General features: G+C 43.8%; 1 protein-coding gene across 3 annotated transcripts in view; it reads right to left on the bottom strand.

Annotated features, from left to right (window-relative positions):
• The window catches only part of WDR59 (WD repeat domain 59), a 100,910-nt gene that overhangs the window by 10,140 nt on the left and 68,978 nt on the right, over window positions 1-21,792 (bottom strand). Inside the window, exons 21-26 of one of the 3 annotated variants that reach the window (XM_068528966.1) lie at window positions 21,612-21,724; window positions 19,859-20,009; window positions 19,692-19,764; window positions 17,954-18,080; window positions 17,652-17,794; window positions 540-589 (exon numbers count right to left, since the gene is read on the bottom strand). In XM_068528966.1, coding sequence (XP_068385067.1) covers window positions 573-589; window positions 17,652-17,794; window positions 17,954-18,080; window positions 19,692-19,764; window positions 19,859-20,009; window positions 21,612-21,724 — 624 coding nt within the window. In that variant the 3' untranslated portion in view covers window positions 540-572. Of the gene's footprint in view, window positions 1-539; window positions 590-6,798; window positions 7,525-17,651; window positions 17,795-17,953; window positions 18,081-19,691; window positions 19,765-19,858; window positions 20,010-21,611; window positions 21,725-21,792 lie in introns of those variants that run through there. The other 2 variants (XM_068528965.1, XR_011071547.1) reach the window with 2 other exon arrangements.

Below are 21,792 nucleotides of genomic sequence, written 5' to 3'. Positions count from 1 at the left end.
TATTAACTCCGGATATTAATATGGTACATTTGTCACAATGAATAAACCAATACTGATTGGTACATTATTATTAACTAAAGTTCATACTTTACTCAGATCTCCTTAGTTTTCCCCTAATATCCTTTTTCTGTTCCAGGGTCCCATCCAGAATGCCACGTTACATTTAGTTGTCACGTCTCCTTTGGCTCCTCTGGGCTGTGACAGTTTTTCAGTTTTTCAGTTTCCTTGTGTTTGATGACCTTGACAGTTTTGAGGAGTCCTGGCCAGGTATTTTGTAGAATGTCCCTCAGTTGGGATTTGTCTGATGTTTTTCTCATGATTAGACTGGGCTTATGGATTTGGGAGAGGATGACCATAGAGGTAAAATGCCCTGTTTGTCACATTATCGTATCACACTGTCAACATGACTAATCACTGTCACTGTTGACCTTGATCATCTGGTCGAGTGACATACATTTATTAACTTTCTCTGTTGACATAAGCAAGGTTACAGGACATGACAAGTTGAGTCCTGAGGGTTTCCAAAGTAAATTGTGGTGGCGAGGCTGATTATTAGGCAGTTAGGAGACCCCTCATTCTCTAGGAGACCCTGCCAAGGGAGGAGAAAGAACTCTATGCCAGAGCATAATGAACTTTGAAGCAATCTTGGAAATTCAGAAATATATTGTTCAAAATGACCCCACTGGGGTAAGTACTGTTACTCATACTTTACAGAAGAGGAAAGTGAGGCACAGTGCCAAGGATACAGGCAAGCTGAGATGCAATCCACACATTCTGGCCACAGGGTCCAGACTCTTACCACTGTGTGTACTGCCTCACCAATGCTATCTTTTGTCTTAACTTGCATTTCCCAGATTACCGGTGAGATGGGGCATCTTTCCTTTGGTGTATTGTCTATTGGACTTCTTTTCAAGACCTCATTTTGGACAGGCGATACAAAGAAGGAACCATGAGGAACAGATTCAGGGTGAGACCCCAGAGTCAGAGCTGGCAGAGACCTGGAGGGGTGGCATCCCATGCCCAGAGTGGGGGCCCTGCTGGAGCCAGCAGCTGGAATCATCTCAGGGTATAATTTAAGCACGACCCTTGGTGAGGATCGCCAGATTTAGCAGATAAAAAAAAGAGATCTGGGACTTCCCTCGTGGCTCAGTGGTTAAGAATCCGCCTGCCAATGCAGGGAACATGGGTTCAAGCCCTGGTCCGGGAAGATCCCACATGTCGTGGAGCAACTAAGCCCATGCGCCACAATACTGAGCCTGCGCTCTAGAGCCCGCGAGCCACAGCTACTGAAGCCTGCGTGCCCAAGAGCCTGTGCTCCGCAACAAGAGAAGCCACTGCAACGAGAAGCCCGCGCACCGCAACGAAGAGTAGCCCCCGCTCGCTGCAACTAGAGAAAGCCCACGCGCAGCAACGAAGACCCAACGCAGCCAAACAACAACAAAAAATACAAGATCTCCACTTAATTTGAACCTCAGATGAACAACTTATATGTTCCAAGTGAAATTCAAATTGACCGGGGCATCCTGTATTTTAACTCTCCCCTTGGCTGCGTGACCCCCAAGCCTGATTTCCAGCCCTCCTAGATTCTGTGAGCTACTTCTCTTTCACTGATTATTCCCAGCTGTGGTAGAGTCGGCCGTGGCTGAACTAAAACGCTTTACACTGTGACTACCAACATGGGAAGACAAATGGAAGATCTAGAAGGCTGAGGGTTTCAAGAAAAAAAATGGGAGAGAAGACAAATTCTTTGTGTAAGAGAAAACAGTCCAGTGTGCTTCATATGCAAAATGTCTTTCTAGAGAATTCCACTTAAAGTGTCTTTATAAAACAAATCATAACATCCACTTGCTTCCTGTATTTCTGGTACATGCCTGATCCCCATAAGCTTTGGAATTTGCAACACCTGAAATAGTTCCACCCCTTTTCCTAATAGGTGAGTAATTAGAGATTTACAGAAGCCCTGTGCCTGCACTACAGTCACACAGCAAAGCTGGGGTGGGAACACAGGTCTTGAGATTCACAGCCGCTATTCCCACCACTCCAAATTTCTAACCCAGAAGACCCTCGTTATAAGCATAGTGCACACTAAAATGCAAGATCATGAAACAGAAGGAATCACGTCTAATGAACAAGCATGTTTCTACAAAGGGTAGCACAGTGCCTGAAACCGAACGCACACTTGTTAAGTGGATGGGTGGAAAAGTAGAATCTGTCCTTTAAAAAAAAATTCGTTATTTAAGTATTAATGTATTGAGACGTATTAAATGTTTGCCAACCCAAAGTTGATCTTTGAATGAAAGGACATAATGAGGTAGGTAGAGGGAAAGCCATGTGTGAGAAATTTTCATACTAGAGGAGGTGATGGGCAGGACTTCAACTAGCTTTCCTTTCCCGATGGCATATATCTGTTCAATCACCGGATCGATGAATATAGATGAATTGAGCAGCTCTTTCATTTCACGACTGGAGAACCAGGTATAGACTAGTCTGGTTTAATCTTTATCGGCAACCTCATTTCAGTCTTAGGAATCTATCAGATTCACCAAGTCTAGATCTCTGCTGCCACCTAGTGTTAACAGTTTCTCAGGTTTAAAAAGGTAGAAAGTCAGGAAGCTCTGTGCTCTGAAAAAATTTCACCTGGAGTTCCTTCGACCATTTCTATTTCAGGATTTCCAACTCTATCAAAGCTTTTTGTGGGTAAAACAAGAAACAGTATATCTTCTATTTGTACTGCACAACTATTTTACCTCTGTCGCATCTGATGTGTCCAAAATGTTTACGAAGGAAAAAAGTTTGATTAAGAAACAGGTTGGCCCAAGCCTCTTAAGGCCAGCAAGTTTTGCTGGGAAAAGTGGGACATTTTCCTGATAGGAAAGAAAATCCACCTATTTTGGATACCAATGTTGATCTTTTCTCCCTTCCTTCCATTTCTGATCTCCCTTAGAAAAAGAAGAAAAAACACAGACGGTTTTGGAGGTGCTCTTCATCGATTCTCTCTAAATCAAGTTATGGCAGAAGACAGTAATGTCTGGCCTGGCCCCAGGCCTTTAAACCAGAGTTACTCCCAGTTTGGACACAGAGGCATCTAGCACGGAGGGCCAGGTTATGGAGGCCAAACTTTCAATCTTCTGAAAGCACAGAGAGTGAGAGAGAGTTCTTTCCTGCGTGGCAATCCAGAGCCGTGACAGCAAAGCTGAGCCCAATGAGAAAAGGGACATCATTTCTATCTAATCGCTTTGTACCCTTTATACTGTATCTTGGCTGAACGTAGCCAAATAAAGACAGTACTAAGAGATTGTTATGAGAGTTATGTTACTGTAAGAGAAATATTTTTATGATAGAAGGAGAAGCCGGATACTCCTGTCTGTGCTTTTCTTACCTTTTTTTCTGTTAGTCCAAACTAAACGAATTTATCCATGGGCCTTCCCATACAGGACTTCCCAAACCCTAACAGGCATCCCCCTTGGTGGCAAAGCTGGGGATTTCTGCTACTTGGTTCGGGAGGTAATAATCAGTCTCCCAGGATTAGTTGTATATTTTCAAAGTGATGGCCGAGTTCACATCCGTTATCTATTCCTCAAAGTTTTGACTGCTTTTCAATCACAAGTCTTACTGGAAAATAATGATAACTGCCATAAGGGAACAGAGTCAAAGGACTAAAATTGGAGCGAGAAACTAGATTTTGACATGAGCTCAAGCACTGGGGGAACAGGAAAAGACTGTTCTCTGCAAATGGTGTGACTTCATTGAGGAACATGACAGATCCTCAGTACAGTAAGTCCCCTACATACAAACCTTCAAGGTGCAAACTTTCAAAGATGAGAACGTGCCTGTCCAATCACGTAAGTGAGTTCACGTGTCTGGCATACATTGTCATGTACGTGCATCCTCTACAAGTGATTGTGCTTTTGTGTACTTTATTGTACAGTACTGTTGCTGGGCAACACGAGGAGCTTACTAATGAAGACCTGATGGAATTGGAGGCCCAGAGAAAGGACGAAGAGAGACAAGAGGAAGAAGTAACTGAAGATCCGAAGAGATTCACAACGGAGGAAATGGCAGGGGGATTTTCTTTCTTTTTTTTTTTTTTTTAATTATTAGCACCTTTAATTATTTAATTATTTATTTATTTATTTATTGGCTGTGTTGGGTCTTCGTTTCTGTGCGAGGGCTTCCTCTAGTTGCGGGGGCCACTCTTCATCGCGGTGCGCAGGCCTCTCACTATCGCGGCCTCTCTTGTTGCGGAGCACAGGCTCCAGACGCGCAGGCTCAGTAGTTGTGGCTCACGGGCCTAGTTGCTCCGCGGCATGTGGGATCTTCCCAGACCGGGGCTCGAACCCATGTCCCCTGCATTAGCAGGCAGATTCTCAACCACTGCGCCACCAGGGAAGCCCGGGGTTTTCTTTATTTGAGGAGGCACTGTTAGTTTTTGAGGCACAGGACCCGAACATAGAACGGTACAAGAAGGTTGCAGCAGCCATTCAGAATGCAATCCAGTGCTACCGTGTCATCTATGACGAGAAAAAAGAGCTACTACCCGTTTTTTCAAGAGGGTAGATAGAATTGAACCCAGCAAGGAACCAGAACCTTTGCCATCAACGTCAGGCGTGAGTGAAATTGCAGCTTGCCCTCCGTCTCCTGTTGCTGGCGATCCTTCAGCCCTACCATCTCCCACCTCCTCTCCCTCCTCCAGTCAGTAACTCTTCTTGCCTGTTCCCTCGATGCCAGCCCCTGTATGCCAGCTGTTGTACTGTACTACTGTACTTTTCAAGGTACTGTACTGTAAGATTAAAAATGTTGTCTTTATTTTTGTTTTTTATGTATTATTTGTGTGAAAAGTATTATAAACCTATTACAGTACAGTACTATATAGCCGATTGTGTTAGTTGGGTACCTAGGCTAACTTTGTCGGACTTACAAATTGGACTTACGAACGCGCTCTCGGAATGGAACTTGTTCGTACATAGGGGACTTACTGTAAAAACTTGTCGACTTATCCCGTGGTGCCATTACAGCAGTGTCGATATAAACAAGTGAACAAGAGAGAGTGAACAAATTCGGATTTCTTTGGCCGCCTCCTTTATCCACCTCCCACGTACCTACTACACCTAGTTATTCAGCCCGCTCTGCAAAGACGCTGGCATCTTACCTCGGATCATAGGCCAAGGTTAAACCTCTGCTCTCACTGCACAGGATCCAGGCCTTTCTTATGTCATGGTGTTTTGTGCCCAGTAACACAGGGATGATGTTCATATAAGCATCACCCAAAACAGTGCTTTGAAAACGTTTTGACCACAACCCTCAGGAAGGAAGGAATTTACATTGTGATCTGTTATACACATGTGCAGGTGTGTGCATATACACTGGTAAACAAGTTACAGAAAACAATGTTTACCCTATGTCTGGTAAGTTCTGATATGTCTCTTCTACTCTGTTTCATTTTTTAAAATTCTGGGTTTTATCCACTACATTGATTTCACAATCTATTAATGGGTCCTGACCTGTAGCTTAAAACACAGTGATGCAGACTTCCCCAGTGGCGCAGCGGTTAAGAATCCACCTGCCAATGCAGGGGACGTAGGTTCGAGCCCTGGTCCGGGAAGATCCCACATGCTGCGGAGCAACTAATCCCGTGCACCACAACTACTGAGCCTGTGCTCTAGAGCCCATGAACCACAACTACTGAGCCCACATGCCACAACTACTGAAGCCCGCACACCTAGAGCCCGTGCTCCACAAGAGAAGCCACCGCAATGAGAAGCCCACGCACCACAATGAAGAGTAGCCCCCGCTCGCCACAACTAGAGAAAGCCCTTGCGCGGCAACAAAGACCCAATGCAGCCAAAAAATAAATAAATGAATGAATGAAAATTAAAAAAGACAAACAAACAAAAAAACCCACAGTGATGTACAACACTTTCACATTTTGAGACATGGAGCTATATTTCTTAAGCTAATCAATTTGGAATTGTAAAATTCTAAGAAATAAATATAGGGGCTTCCCTGGTGGTCCAGTGGTAAAGAATCTGCCTTCTAATGCAGGGAACGTGGGTTCGATCCCTGGTCAGGGAGCTGAGATCCCACATGCTGCGGGGCAACTAAGCCTGCGTGCCACAACTACTGAGGCCATGCGCCTCGACTAGAGAGCCCACACGCCACAACTACAGAGCCCACATGCTCTGGAGCCCGCGCGCCACAACTAGAGACAGAAAGCCCGCATGCCACAACTAGAGAGAAGCCCGCGCTGCAACAAAAGATCCCTTCGTGCCGCAACTAAGACCTGATGCAGCCAAAAAAAAAATTTTTTAAATAAATAAATAAATATAAATTTCAGTAGCAATATTGAAAAGAAGATGTCTCTTTCCTGGCACATACAAAATGGGAAGCATTGAGAATCATTCTGGAGAACTGGTGGATGCAGATAAACATGGGTCAAAGCCTATGAAGCGGCCCAAGGGAAGAGTGAAGGCATTTACAGGAACCGAGCCAACCTACACGGTGGCAACGGGAGACTCTCACAGCAATGCTGCCACGTAATTTCATTTTCCTTTGTTAAAAGAAATGATTAAAAAAAAACTCTTGGGGTTGGGAAGAACCTTAAATGTCAAATTCTATTTTCTCCTGTTGGATGACAAAAGCAAATCAGCATTTCCTTTGAAAATATGAGCACTGACTTTGGTCCTATCCCAAAGAGTTAATTTCAATTAGAAGTAGAATAAAAAAAGATTCACTAAAATATTGTTCAACTTCATCTCTTTGTTTTTCAAACGATTACTAGAATTTTATTAGCCAAGGGAGAATAGCTGGAAGAGAAATAACAAACAAAAAAATACATCTAAGGATCCTTAAGTACATTACGTATTTACAATTTAAGTATATTTTAAAAGGCCACAGTCCATCAGTTCATAAATGCATCAACTTATGTCACAGGCCCATTTGTCCACTGTCCTTTGGCTCAGGAGACTGTCCTTTGCAACCAACCTTGATCTCTCTGATGGCATCAGAAAGGATGCTGTCATCTTAAAGGTAAACACGGCTCTGGAGGCAGGTGCTTTTCTCCAAGAAAACTTCCACCTGCCCGCGTCCTCCTCCACCAACATCCATGCCACCAACAGCCAACAAAAGAGAAGCAAAGGCCCATGAACAGCTGGTACCGTGTCAGACTTTGAGGAGAACACATCCCTGTCTAGTTAGGGGTGGGTTCTGGAGCCTCTCTCCTGGCAGAGAGTTTGTCAACCGGCATTAACGGGTTCTCTGGGATTTCCCACAACTCCCACAGGCTGTCAGTTCAGAAAGTGCTTTCAAGCAGGCAGTGGCACCCACACCCGGTGGGACACACCTCCTGGGTCCGAAACCACTCCATCATGTGGCTGGTGTGTCCCCCATGCCCGCAGGTCAGGCAGAAGTTGGACGACCCTCGCACGGCCACGTGGCAGATGGCGCACTGGAACGTGAAGCCTTTGCAGATGGCGCACTGCGTGCCCCTGACCTCGCTCCGGCAGTGGCTGCAGTACACGCCGAACTCTGGAGAAGGGTGGAGATGGCCAAAAAGAGACATGGTGAGTTCAGTTCTGCAAAGGGGAACCAGGCATTGTGAGTAAGTAAGAGCCAGGTACTCATTTGGGGGATTCTGTAGGATCCTATTAGACCCCTGCTGTTCAATTTCCTTTTTTTGAATGGCAGAACCCCTTCTTCTACAACCTCACTAAGTCTTTTAAAGAGGAGCTGCTGTCATCACCACAGTGGAAGGGTGCGGGCAGGGGGTGCAGCAGGCGCCTGGCTCTCAGAGGCCCTGGGTGGAAACCCCCGTGTCTGCAGCGGTCGAGGCTCCATCTCATTCCTCTTCCACCCCAACAGCTACAGATGCAGAGAAGGCAGTTAACAAACGTTTGTCTGAAAGCACTGAAGGATCAGTCGACACGCAGGCAAGAGCTGATTGGTCTCACAATCTCTTCCCTATCTGCCTGCCAATGACCCAGCAGCCTAAGATGGATGGAGTCAGGCCACCACAGGGCCGCCCCAGCACGGGGGAGAGCGGTTAGGACTGCCCTGCTCCACTGGTCCCCGCCTGCCCTGAAGTCCCTGTCCCCTTCAGCCACGGCCCTGGGGCCAGGCGGCCCATGTTAACTGCCCAGCTCCCTTGCTCACCCCTTGCTACCTGGAGATCCTTCCTCCTCCCAGACCGCCTTCCACCGCGCTGCATCGAGTGCAGACCTTCCCACGTGCTCTACAGGCTCTTTTGGGAACGGTCCCCTCACCACCTGGCCCTAACCCAACCCCGCTGCGTCTCGGCCTCCTCCGAAGGAAAGGCCGGCTCTGTCTTACATTCTAAGGATGGAGGGGTGGGAGGGGAGGGTGGCGCATGGCTGCCTCCAGACCGTACTCTCCTCTTGAGGCTACTGCCCCTTGGCTTCACCAGCCTTTCCCCTTTCCCTCTACTGTCATCTACCGACATTCTGGACACACACCCACCCCGTGCCCTGAAGACTTCTGCTTCTGGTTCTCAATCTTCCCTCCGCCCCAATCCTTGGCATCTTCAAGAGCCACGCCACTAACCCTCTGCACACCTGGCCTCCCAGGTCACCGTCCTCTCACCTCTAATCCACCACCGTCTTTCATTCTATCCAAAGTCCACTTGCACTTCCATGCGATCAGCCCCTCTCTGGCTGTAGTTTCCCCTCTGACCAGCCTGAATTACACGGTTCCACTTCATAGTCACTTTTTTGCAATTGGCCCCTCTCTCCCTCACGGTCCCACCTGGCAAAACCTTCACCTGGATGAGCCCCGTCCCTGGCCTCCTCCGCGTCAGCCCGGGAGCGTTCCCATGGGAAGGCGCACGCTCAGGATGCTCGTCTCACTGACCGCACCTGCAGGTAGACTCCTGGCTTGTGTGCAGCGGTCGGGCTCTTCCTCCCCAACTCCCAGGTGCCCACCTCACACCTCTGCCACGTTCTTAAACCCCTCCCACATGCCTCTCTCTCTCACCCGATGGCCTCTTCTCTCCCTTCCCTAAGAAAATAGAAGCCTTCCAATGGGGGACACTTCATCTCAACACCCCCAAATCGTCACATCTCCCTCTTCTTTCACCTCCTACTGTAGAGGAAGGGTCCTGGTTTCTTTCTTCTATCAAAGCCAGCTCCTCTGCTTCACCACAATAGGTAGTCATAAAAACAGACAAATAGAGACTCTAAATACATGGTAACTAAGGAAAAAATTTTATGGTAGTTCCTAGTTAAGGTAAACCCTGAGATAAACTGGTTTGAAAATTTGGGTTAAAAATAGCTATGTCTTGGGACTTCCCTGGCAGCGCAGTGGTTAAGACTCCACCTGCCAATGCAGGGGTCACGGATTCAAGCCCTGGTCCGGGAAGATCCCACATGCCGTGGAGCAACTAAGCCCGTGCACCACAACTACTGAAGCCCGCGTGCTGCAACTACTGAAGCCTGTGTACCTAGAGCCTGTGCTCTGCAACAAGAGAAGCCACCACAATGAGAAGCCAGCGCACCGCAATGAAGAGCAGCCCCCGCTCGCTGCAACTAGAGAAAGCCTGCACACAGCAAGGAAGACCCAACGCAGCCCCCCCCCCCCGCCCCCCCAGAAAAAAGCTGTCTTCGTTCTCTAAGCATAACTTTTAAAAAAAATTTTATTGGAGTATAGTTGATTTACAATGTTGTGTTGGTTTCAAGTGTACAGCAAAGTGATTCAGTTATACATATATATATATTCATTCATTTTCAGATTCTTTTCTCATATAGGTTATCACAGAATATTGAGTAGAGTTCCCTATGCTATATACAGTAGGTCCTTGTTGGTTATCTATCACATATAGTAATGTGTGTATGTTAACCCCAAGTTCCTGATTTATCCTTTCCCCGTCACGTTTCCCCTTTGGTAACCATAAGTTTGTTTTCAGTATCTGTAAGTCTGTTTCTGTTTTGTAAATAAGTTCGTTTGTATCATTTTAAAAAAATTAGATTCCACATATGAGTGATATCATATGATATTTCTCTTTCTCTTTCTGGCTTACTTCACTTAGTATGATAATCTCTAGGTTCATCCATGATGCTGCAAATAGCATTATTTTGTTATTTTATGGCTGAATAATATTCCATTGTATATATGTATCACATCTTCTTTATCCATTCATCTGTCAGTGGACATTTAAGTTGCTTCCATGTCTTGGCTATTGTGAATAGTGCTGCTATGAACATAGAGGTGAATGTGTCTTTTCAAAGTATGGTTTTCTCTGGATATATGTCCAGGAGTGGGACTGCTGGGTCATACAGTAGTTCGATTTTTAGTTTGTTAAGGAACCTCTATAGTGGTTACACCAATTTACATTCCCACCAACAGTGTAGGAGGGTTCCCTTTTCTCCACACCCCCTCCAGCATTTATTGTTTGTAGACTTTTTGATGATGGCCATTCTGACTGGTGTGAGGTGATACCTCATTGTAGTTTTAATTTGCATTTCTTTGATAATTAGTGATGTTGAGCACCTTTTCATGTGCTTTTTGGCCATCTGTATGTTTTCTTTGGAGAAATGTCTATTTAGGTCTTCTGCCCATTCTTTGATTGGGTTGTTTGGGATTTTTTTTGATACAGAGCTGCATAAGCTGTTTGCATATTTTGGAGATTAAGCCCTTATTGGTCGCTTCATTTGCAAACATTTTCTCCCATTCTGTGGGTTGTCTTTTTGTTTTGTTTATGGTTTCCTTTGCTGTGCAGAAGCTTTTAAGTTTAATTAGGTCCCACTTATTTATTTTTGTTTTTATTTAATTACTCTAGGAGACAGATCAAAAAAGATATTGCTGCGATTTATGTCAAAGAGTGTTCTGCCTATGTTTTCCTCTAAGAGTTTTATAGTGTCTGGCCTTACATTTAGGTCTTTGATCCATTTTGAGTTTATTTTTGAGTATGATGTTAGAGAGTGTTCTAATTTCATTCTTTTACATGTAGTTGTCCAGTTTTCCCAGCACCACTTATTGAAGAGACTGTCTTTTCTCCATTGTATATTCTTGCCTCCTCTGTCACAGATTAATTGACCATAGGTGCATGGGTTTATTTCTGGGCTTTCTATCCTGTTCCATTGATCTATAGTTCTGTATTTGCACCAGTACCACACTGTTTTGATTACTGTAGCTTTGTAGTACAGTCTGAAGTTAGGGAGCCTGATTCCTCCAGCTCCATTTTTCTTTCTCAGGATTGCTTTGGCTATGTGGGGTCTTTTGTGTTTCCATACAAATTAAAAAATTTTTTGTTCTAGTTCTGTAAAGCATAACTGTATATATTATGTAAGACTTTGCTTTGTGTTCTCATTAAAAACTGATTAGTTTATATTTCTTAAGTTTCCTTTACTGGTTTTATTGGTTTGAAAAGATTCAACATTTAAAATTATGAAAATGTAAAAACCATGTGTTCACGTAAACTGAATGATAATAACATGTCTTTTTAAAAGGGTTGTTCTTTGGCACTTGAGATAACTGTATGTGTAAACTATTCTCCATTTCTATCTGGGTAAAATGATTAAAATGTCATCTTGTTGAAAAATTCAATACATCATTAGTAATCACGTTTCTTTTTAGTGTGTCACTTAAACATAATTTCTAACATCCTTATCAACTTTAAGACCTTGAACTTATATTTCATTTAACTAACGAATAATCTTTAGGGGTGTGGACAATTTCTAAATGGATTTAAATTCCCAAAGAGAAAAAATACAAAAACTCTAAGTCACTGAGCATAATCTTAATATTCTCTCTTGCCGCTCATTGTTGCACATAATGGCATGACCACTAGTTAACAGTTGGTAAGAGTATGCATCCACTTTGGGTGATGCTGGTAAACATGCTAACTTTTGCCACTTTAGGAGGTACAAAGGGATGTGGAATGTGTTCAAAATCGCTTAGAAATGTACAATCTCCCAAGACTGAACCAGGAAGAAAAAGAAAATATGAACAGACCAATTACCAGTAATGAAATTCAATCAGTAATTTAAAAACTCCCAACAAACAAGAGTCCAGGACCAGAAGGCTTTACGGGTGAATTCTACCAAACATTTACAGAAGGGTTAACACCTATCCTTCTCAAACTATTCCAAAAAATCACAGAGGAAGGAACACTCATAATTTACAAGGTCAGCATCACCCTGATACCAGAACCAGACAAAGATACCACAAAAAAAAGAAAATTACAGGCCAATGTCACTGATGAACATAGATGCAAAAATTCTCAACAAAATTTTAACAAACTGAATCCAACAGTACACTAAAAGGATCATACACTTTGATCAAGTGGATTCATCCCATGGATGCAAGGATTTTTCAGCAAATCAATCAGTGTGATACACCACATTAACAAATTGAAGAACAAAAACCATATGATCATCTCAATAGATGCAGAAAAAGCTTTTGACAAAATTAAACATCCATTTATGATAAAAACTCTCCATAAAGTGGGCATAGAGGGAACATACCTCAACATAATAAAGGTCTTATATGGCAAACCCAAAGCTAACATCATACTCAACAGTGAAAAGCTGAAAGCATTTCCTCTAAGATCAGAAAGAAGACAAGGATGCCCACTCTTGCCACTTTTATTCAACATAATACTGGAAGTCCTAGCCACAGCAAACAGACAAGAAAAATAAATAAATAAAAGAAATCCAAATTGGAAAGGAAGAAGCAAAAATGTCACTGTTTGCAGATGACATGATACCATACACAGAAAATCCTAAAGACACCACCAGAAAACTACTAGAGCTTATCAACGAATTCAGTAAAGTTGCAGGATACAAAATTAATATACAGAAATCTGTTGCATTTCTATACACTAACAATGAACTACCAGGAAGATAAATTAAGGAAACAATCCCATTTACCATCACATCAAAAAGAATAAAATACCTAGGAATAAACCTACCTAAGGAAGTAGAAGACCTTTACTCGGAAAACTATAAGACATTGATGAAAACCACAAAGCTGTCAACTGTCTTTCACTGGAACACTGATAAACTTGGGGGATCTCAGGGAAGGAGGCATAGAATCACAGGCATAGGCTTCACAGGTGAAACCTGGTAGAGGCGAAATGGATCATTCTTGGTTCCTAACAGACAAACTAATAAGGACAATAAAAATACTGCTGGTACATGGAACGATCAAATTATGATTCCCAAGGCTTTACGGAACCTCCAGGTGGAAGCTAACTCCAAAGGTTTAGTGTCATACAATTCTAGTTTGTTAATCACATAGAAGAGTTATGTGTGTTAACACCACATTACACAAATGTAAGTAAAACCAGCCAAGTAAATAAGACATTAAATTAATAAACTGAAACAGAAAACTGCTGAATAAAATTCAGGTGGGCAGATAGAAACTGGGGGTGGGCTGCACCTTCTCTACCACCATTCTGACCTAGCGCCTCATACCTCAATAGAAAAAACAAAGACAAAAATCACCTTGCATATGGAGTTTTTTTTTTCCTTTTTTCTTTCTTTTTTTTTTTAAAGAATACTCTGTCTAGCATTATCCCCTCAAAATAAATGAAGCCTGGAGTCCTTTCTATAAATATCTAATCCCCTAAATGAAAACAACCTCGCCCCTCAAATCTTGCTGCTGATACGGAGTGACCCTTGCAGATGTGATAAGTGTGAGAGGAAACTGCTCGTTTTCCACCAGGAGGAGACCAACTTGGCAACCTTGTCATATTCAATACCTGCTATTTCCTGTATTTGGGTAGTCTGACTCTTCCAAAGGAAAAACTTTAAGGATGAAATACTTAATGTTTTTGTCTGTGACTCTTCCACAATCCACGCTCCCCCCTTCTTTCTGAAATTGTGTAGCATTGTTTGTAATGGTATTAGGACATACTATTCATTCTCGAACATCATTTAAGTCTTCATGAGCTTCTGTTTCATCTCTCTGACTGGATTATAGACTTCTTGAATGCCCCCTCCCCAAACCACACCTTACAGTTCTTTGTCCAGCCCACAGAACCCAGCATGACCTTTATAATAGGAGATGACAATAGTCTAGCTGATTGATGGATTGACACATCAGTTACATATCTCTGTGATTCATTTATTTTCCTGGAAACTAATTTTAAAAGACAAATTGCTCCAGGCCATCATTAATCTCTCCCTGATACACTTTCATGCATGTAGATGCTCTGAAAAATATGTACCCACATAGCATTTTCTGTCTGCATTTCTTTACGTACATGCACCAAGATAATCCATATTTGGGGCTTCCCTGGTGGCGCAGTGGTTAAGAATCCGCCTGCCAATGCAGGGGACACGGGTTCCAGCCCTGGCCCGGGGAAGATCCCACATGCCACGGAGCAAGTAAGCCCGTGCGCCACAACTACTGAGCCTGTGCTCTAGAGCCCGTAAGCCACAACTACTGAGCCCACGTGCCACAACTACTGAAGCCCGCGTGCCTAGAGCCCATGCTCTGCAACAAGAGAAGACACGACAATGAGATGCCTGCACACCGCAACGAAGAGTAGCCCCCGCTCGCCAAAACTAGAGAAAGCCTGTGCGCAGCAACGAAGACCCAACACAGCCAAAAATTTAAAAAAACAAATAAATAAATAAATTAAAAAAAAAGATAATCCATATTAAAATAATCCTTATTATTCAATGTATGTATTAGTATGTATGTATGTATATATTAGTTTGGTTTTTTTTTTAATTGAAACTATTCTCGCACAACTTAAAGGGTCAAATTATTCTATGTATCATGTTATGAAAAGCAGCATTCCCTTCCACCTCCACACCCATCACCCCCTAGAGGAAATTCTTAACTATTTCTTCTGTTTCTACCTCCCTATCTCTACACAACATGTTCAGAAAGCTATTTCTTAATTGTCGTATTTAAGCACTGTCTCTTGACCTTCCCCGGTGGAAGCTCTTTCATTCCCCAATCTCCCCAACCAGACTCATGTACCACGTGTTCCTCATCTTCCCCATGCGGTTCTATTATCAGCTGGTTGGATCAGTACTGTTTTCACATTATTTCTCTAGGTAAATATTACTCAAGCCAAGCCACGTACCATGATGACTTCCTTTCTTTCTTGCACATTTTGTTCCTCCTAGAGTTAGTCTTGTTTTTCCTGTTTGCTTAGTTACATACTTATTGATAATTCATCTCCAAACATCTGAATCTTCTGTAAATACACTGAATACTGAAATACACTATACATACTGAAATACACAGATTTTTTTTTCTCTTCTTGGAGACAATGCTCGGAAGCTCCAACCTGGACTGGTCTGTCTTCAGGTCTGTCACGTACATCTCCTTTCACCATCATCCCAACACCCTGGTTTCCTGGCTTGAATCTATTTCTCCTCCTTGGATAGGCTGAAGGCCTACTTTTACACTTGATGGATAACTTGGGTACAGAATTCTAGGTTAGAATTCTAAGAGATTCTAAGAGGATCATTTTCTTGAGAACAGGGAAGGCACTGCAGCACTGTTGTCATCTAGTTCCAGTATCTAGTTCACTGCTCCCGAGAAGTGTGATGCTATTCATATTCCTATCCTTTGTATGTGACCTGTTTTCTCTCTCTGGAAGCTTCTAGGATCTTCTCTATAACCCCAGGTCTTTCCTCATTCGTATGCTAGCTACGTGGCGGCCCCTTTATTGGGAAATGTGTCCACCTTCTTTGGAGAATGAACTTCCATTTTCTGCTGGGGGAGAGGAAGGGTGATAACTGCTCTGCAAACTAGGAGTGGGGATCTGGGGACCCTAGAAAGGCCATGACACAATACTCCTGTTTTTGACGTCACCTTCATGCCACTTGCAGAGGTGCGGGGTACCACTAATTCCTGAGCCACCTGGGGGTTCTGCCATGTGTGTTGCTGTTTTTCTGCCTGCCAGTTCAGGGCTCAGCTTTCTCCCTGGGAGATCAGGTATCACTAACCTATCTGCCCCCCAGGTCCCAAATTTTACTGCCAACATTACTTCTCCTTGCATGGTTGTGTCTTTACAGAAAAGCTCTATGTAGACACTTTGGCAGGGTCTAGGGGAGAAAGGAAATCAGTGTGTGTTCAGTCCACTCTTGTATCTGTCTTTCATGTCACTCTTTAGAAAACATCTCTTCTCTTAGCTTCTTTTATAGTACAGTCTTGCTTTTCCTCAAAACTCACTGGTATCTCATTCTAAGTCTCTGTTTCTGGTTCTTCCTCCAAGACTCAATCTCCAAGTACTGGTTTCTCTCAAGGCCCAGAGTAAGTGGGCTCTCTTATTTGCTCCTCCCATCCTCTTCCTCCCCACCCCCCAGCTCCCAGGTAAATGCACTCAACTCTCACAGCTTGAACACCACCGACATGGTGCAGATTCCTACATTCCTAGTTTTAGCCCTGAACTGTGCTTTAAGCTCCAGACTCATATCCAACTGCCTGCATGATTTCTACAGTCTGAACCTCACCAACATTTCCAACTGTCCCAAACTGAGTTTTCAATTTTCTTCCAATCTTTTCTGTCGTAGAATATGGCACCACCATCTACCCAGTTGCTTGAGCTGGAAACTTGGGAATCATCTAAGCTTTGCTTCTTCTCCTCAAGCCCATACTCAACTTGTTAGTAAGTCATATTGAGTCTACCTCTAAAATACATTTTTACTCCACTCATCTCTCTCCACCTCCACTGATGTCACCCCGAGACTAGGCCGTCCATCTCTCTCTGACTACTCTAAGAATCTTCAAATGGCCTTCCTACCTCTGCTTCTCTCCTCCTCCAACCCTTTCTTCTTATAACAGCCAAAGGGATCCTCTTACAATGGAAACCAGAGTACATCACTTACTTTTTTGGCCTCATCACGCGGCTTGCGGGATCTTAGTTCCCTGACCAGGGATCGAACCCGGGCCCATGGCAGTGAAAGCACAGAGTCCTAAGCACTGGACCACCAGGGAAGTCATATAACTTACCTATTAATGTCTTTTGAAGCTCACCATTGGACTTAGAATATAATCCAAATTCTTTACCATGACTCTCAAGTCTGACTATCCTACAGTCTAATTTTACAGCACTCTTCTCACTCATTATGTTCTAGCCACACTGGCCTTCCTTCACCTGTTTAGAATAACAAGTTATTTCCCCCATGGACCCGCTCCCTCTGCATGGGACGCCCTTCGTGTTGCTCTCTCGCTGCATGTGTGGCTCTGCCCCATCCTGCAAACCTCAGCTCCTCAGAGAGCCTTCCCGATTCAGCTCGACATGTCTTCTAAGATTCTCCCCCCCTGCTTCCCTGCCCCAATACCCCTTTTGTTTGCTCATAAATACTGATCACAATTTGTAATTATATTTTTCTCCCCCACTGGTCTGTGAGTTCCACCACGGGAAGGAGTGAGTGTGCTAGCGCTGTGACTCAGAGGAGTCTGATAAACATTAGTTGAATCACCGAATAAATATCCCTACTTCACTTCCAATCAATATCTGAGGATTGTATAGAAAACGTCTTCCGTTACAGTAAAAATGTAATCACCTCATGAAATGCCAGGGTTTTCGGAAGCTTGAAACAGACTCAAAATGCTTCAGAAATTTCTGCTTATAAAGGAGAAACTGGAACTTCATTCCAAGTATTATGTTATGGGCACATTAAATTATAGGACTTTTCAGAGAGTGATGGGAACAGAAAGAAATTCTTATTCACCAATTCCTTTGTGAGGATCAGGAGGACAGGAAACAAACTTCAGCACTTCAGCTCGTTTCTCCCTCAGACCCCAGCGGTAGAGGATTTCTCCGTAGCATTTCTTAAAGTCATCAAATTGCTGGGTATTGGCGGGGTCCAGAAGCCTGGATCAAATTCAGAATTCTGGTCAGTTCCTTTCAGAGAAACAAGCTCAAGGCCAAACAGCACTTAATATAACAAATGACACATAATATGCTAAGAGTCCTGATTTTGGAGAATCTAAGCGTCATGAAATTGCAGCTCCCACCTGCGAAGGTCATTACCTTTTATTTTTATCGTGCTGGTCACGCTCTCGCTCACGAGGATCACTGTAGGTCAGACTCCCAAATCGGATTTCTTCTGGTGAGGACTCTCCCCAGGGTGAAGATATGTGCTCTGTCTCTCTTCCCACTGAAAAAAATCAAATGGGAAGAGAAGATGAAAATCAGAGAAGGCATGGGAAATACCTGAAAACTCTCATAATGCACACGTGTCCAATTTACTCCCTGGAAGAAAGATAAGCTAAGTTGAAGATCCTGAGAAATGGAACTAAACAGAACACTTTCCTAGCCTTACCTTTTTGTCTAGATATTTACTATTAAGGTAACTTGATAATTAAGTACACACATAATGATTAAGCAAATTATGGCAGAGATGATGTAGAATATTAGGCAGGCATTACTTATAAAAACTCTTTAAATGACATGAGAAAATGCTCATGACAAAATCAAAAATGGAACACAAAAACCACAAATATAGAATGACCCCCCACACACACACACACAAAGATTGGAAGAAAATGTTCTGGAATGTTAACAGATGTGATTTCTAGGTGGGGGAATCGATGATCACTATTTTCTCCACTAATGCTTTTTGTTTTGTTTTTCTTCACTGGGTAAATAGTACTTTTGTAATCAACAAAACTAAGATCATTTTTAAAAAGAAATTTTAAAAATCCAGAAAACACAAATACACTTCCTCATTAAATAGACCTTTATGGCCAGCTGGAACCAGGCTCAGCTTTATTTCTCTATCCTGAAGGAGGTACGTGGGGAGAGGGAGGTAACAGGAAGTGGCAGATGATCGGGAAAGGGCCTTGTGCAGGAGAAAGGATAAGGGTTAGCGTTTGGGGGTGGACACTGGGAAGTCCCACTGTCAGTTTCTTAAGGTTACAAGATGGAAAGCAACCCAGCAAGGCAGAGAGACCAGAAACCAGCCTGTTCAAACACGAAAAGCCCAGACCTTGCTGACTACAGTATCCCCATCATACTCAATTTAAAGGGCAATGAGGGGAGGCTTCCCTGGTGGTGCAGTGGTTAAGAATCCGCCTGCCAACGCAGGCCACACGGGTTCGAACCCTGGTCCGGGAAGATCCCACATGCCGTGGAGCAACTAAGCCTGTGCGCCACAACTACTGAGCCTGTGTGCCACAACTACTGAAGCCCGTGCGCCTAGAGCCCGTGCTCCACAACAAGAGAAGCCACCGCAATGAGAAGCCTGCGCACCGCAACAGAGTAGATCCCGCTCGCCACAACTAGAGAAAGCCTGCATGCAGCAACGAAGACCCAACGCAGCCAGAAATAAATAAATTAATTAATTAATTTTTTTAAAAAAAGGGGCAAAGAGGGGGACTTCCCTGGCGGTCCAGTGGTTAAGACTCCAAGCTTCCACTGCAGCGGGCCCAGGTTCGATCCCTGGCCGGGGAACTAAGATGAACTAAGATCCTGCAAGCTTCGCGGCATACTGTGTGTGTGTGTGTGTGTGTGTGTGTGTGTGTCTGTGTGTGTGTGTGTGTGTGTGTGTGTGTGTGTGTGTGTGTGTGTCAAGGAGAAACAAGTAAAAATATGGAGAGTATTCATCAAGTAAAGATTACATATTAAATCACACACCACATTTAGAGTATAAAAACCCAGCGTGGAAACTAACACACCACTGTAAAGCAATTATACTCCAATAAAGATGTTTAAAAAAAAAAAAAAAAAAAAAAAAACCCAGCATGGGCTAAGGCAGTTCCATACCAACCTATGTTCCAGCCACCAGTGTTGAATCCTGGGTCGGACATACTCGAGCAGGAACCAGAGGATGTAAAGCTGGGCTGCAGAGCAAACAGGAGCAGTATGAGAGTGCCGTTCCCTGTGACGGCGACCTCTGGGAAAAGTCAAACTCACACCAGGAAACCCCCAACTTACATATCGACTGTGGGACACTACAAGGTTAGATGAGCGGCTGGGAAAAGGCCCGAAGGGGTTTGGTATCCCCTGCGGCCGAGACTGGGCTTCAAACACGCTGCAGAGCATAGCCAACGTCTGCACGTCCCGGAGCCGGCAGTAATGAGCCAGCCTGGAGAGAAAGGGGCCAGGAGAGGAGAAGGCATGAGAAGGGCAGGGGGAAGGATGACTGTCACGACAGCGGCGGGTTGCCGCCATCAGGGTGGGAAGGCAGAATTTTTTTTTAAATTTATATTATTGAAGTATAGTTGATTTACAATGTTGTGTTAACTTCTACTGTACAGCAAAGTTCTTCAGTTATACATATATATATATATATATATATATACACATTCTTTTTCATACTCTTTTCCATTATCATTTATATAGAATGGATAAACCACAAGGTCCTACTGTATAGCACAGGGAACTATATCCTGTGATAAACCATAAAGGAAGGGAGAATTCTTGATTCTGCCTCAAAAGCCCCCTTCAGGAACGAGGGCTTTCTACAGATCCAGGGGCTTGATCGACTTTGAGTTTGGCTAAATTTGTTTTGGAATAACATGTATCTGAGTATTACACATGACCTAGATATAACCAATCTGGAAGCTCCTAGCTGGCATCCAGGCCTGGGTTCAGACTCGAATAGAGCTTCTTCAAGAATTAAGGAGACTCAACTCACATCTGAGTGAGGCCATACATGCTCTCTCGGCCTCCCCAACTCCAAGGAGGCATCACACCGCTTCCTGGGGGGTTTCTATGTCCTCCATTCATATGACGTAAGGCTACATGGAGGTGCTCAGGGAGCACGGTGCCACCACAGTATGGGGAGCAGGTCACAGACTCGGGAGGTGGCATTATGAGTCTGAGCTATTAAGTAAGAACAACAGGGGATAGTTTTACCTTTTAGGTCCTCACATCCCCTTTGCTCCTTTCAGTACAACTGTGCTAGATAGAATGTGAGGTAGAGATCCCAGGGACTTGGCCTTGGTGATGGAATAATATTGATACTTTCCTACCAAGCAATGTCTAATAGGTTTAAGGTGTTTTCACACTATCTCATGAGCCTCGTATGAAGTGGGTAGAACAAGCACCATGAGCAACCTGAAGCAGGAGCACGTGTCCCAGGTCTGGCCTCAACAAGTAGGTAAAGCAAACCTCCACCTGAAGGAAGGAGAGCTTTTCCATCTCTCTGTCAGGACCTGGGCCTCCCTGTCTTGGAGCCTCAAGTGGTTTTTCCTGGTTGTGAATCATTTTGCACACTGTATTTCCCGTTTGCCATATTTCAGTGCAATAAATCAAACACAAACTCAAGGTTTTCATAAACTGTCTAACAGGGTGAATGCATCGTGGCCTTTGGAAAACACGAAGGCCAACGTGCAATTCTCTAACCTGCTCTCAGGGGCGAGATTCTATAGCACCCAAGAAACTTTCTACCTCAAGAACTCAAACTCCTGTGTTCAGACTGATGTACTTCTGGGCCAAAGCATAACTCTCTCAAGGACACATGAGTCCCAAATCCTTGTTATAAATTACAAATACCGTATAATTCCTTCTGCTCTAAGAAGTGAGTTCTGCACAGAAATTATAGCAGCCCTAAAAGGAAAGGTCTCACTTCCTCTTCTCATGCCTCAGGCCTTTGTACTTTTCTCTTAGACAAAAACACTGAAAGTGTTTATAGACCTAAAATTCACATCACTCATTTTCCTCACTTTTAGCTCTCAAAACCTACAGGGATTCCAGCAGCTGTCGCCCAAATGGATGTCGAGCCCAGGGTGTTTCCAAATCTGGGTCAGACTTCGGACCAAGGCAAAGATCCGTAGCTACTGTAGCCAGCGACCAAACCTGGACAGATCAAAGAGAAATACCCACACTCAGACTGGTGAGCACAGGACCGGGAACCGTGAAAGAAC

The sequence above is a fragment of the Eschrichtius robustus genome, chromosome 19 (assembly GCF_028021215.1).
Source record: "Eschrichtius robustus isolate mEscRob2 chromosome 19, mEscRob2.pri, whole genome shotgun sequence".
NCBI classification, from domain to species: Eukaryota; Metazoa; Chordata; class Mammalia; order Artiodactyla; family Eschrichtiidae; genus Eschrichtius; species Eschrichtius robustus.
This window is presented reverse-complemented; position numbering and strand designations above follow the sequence as displayed.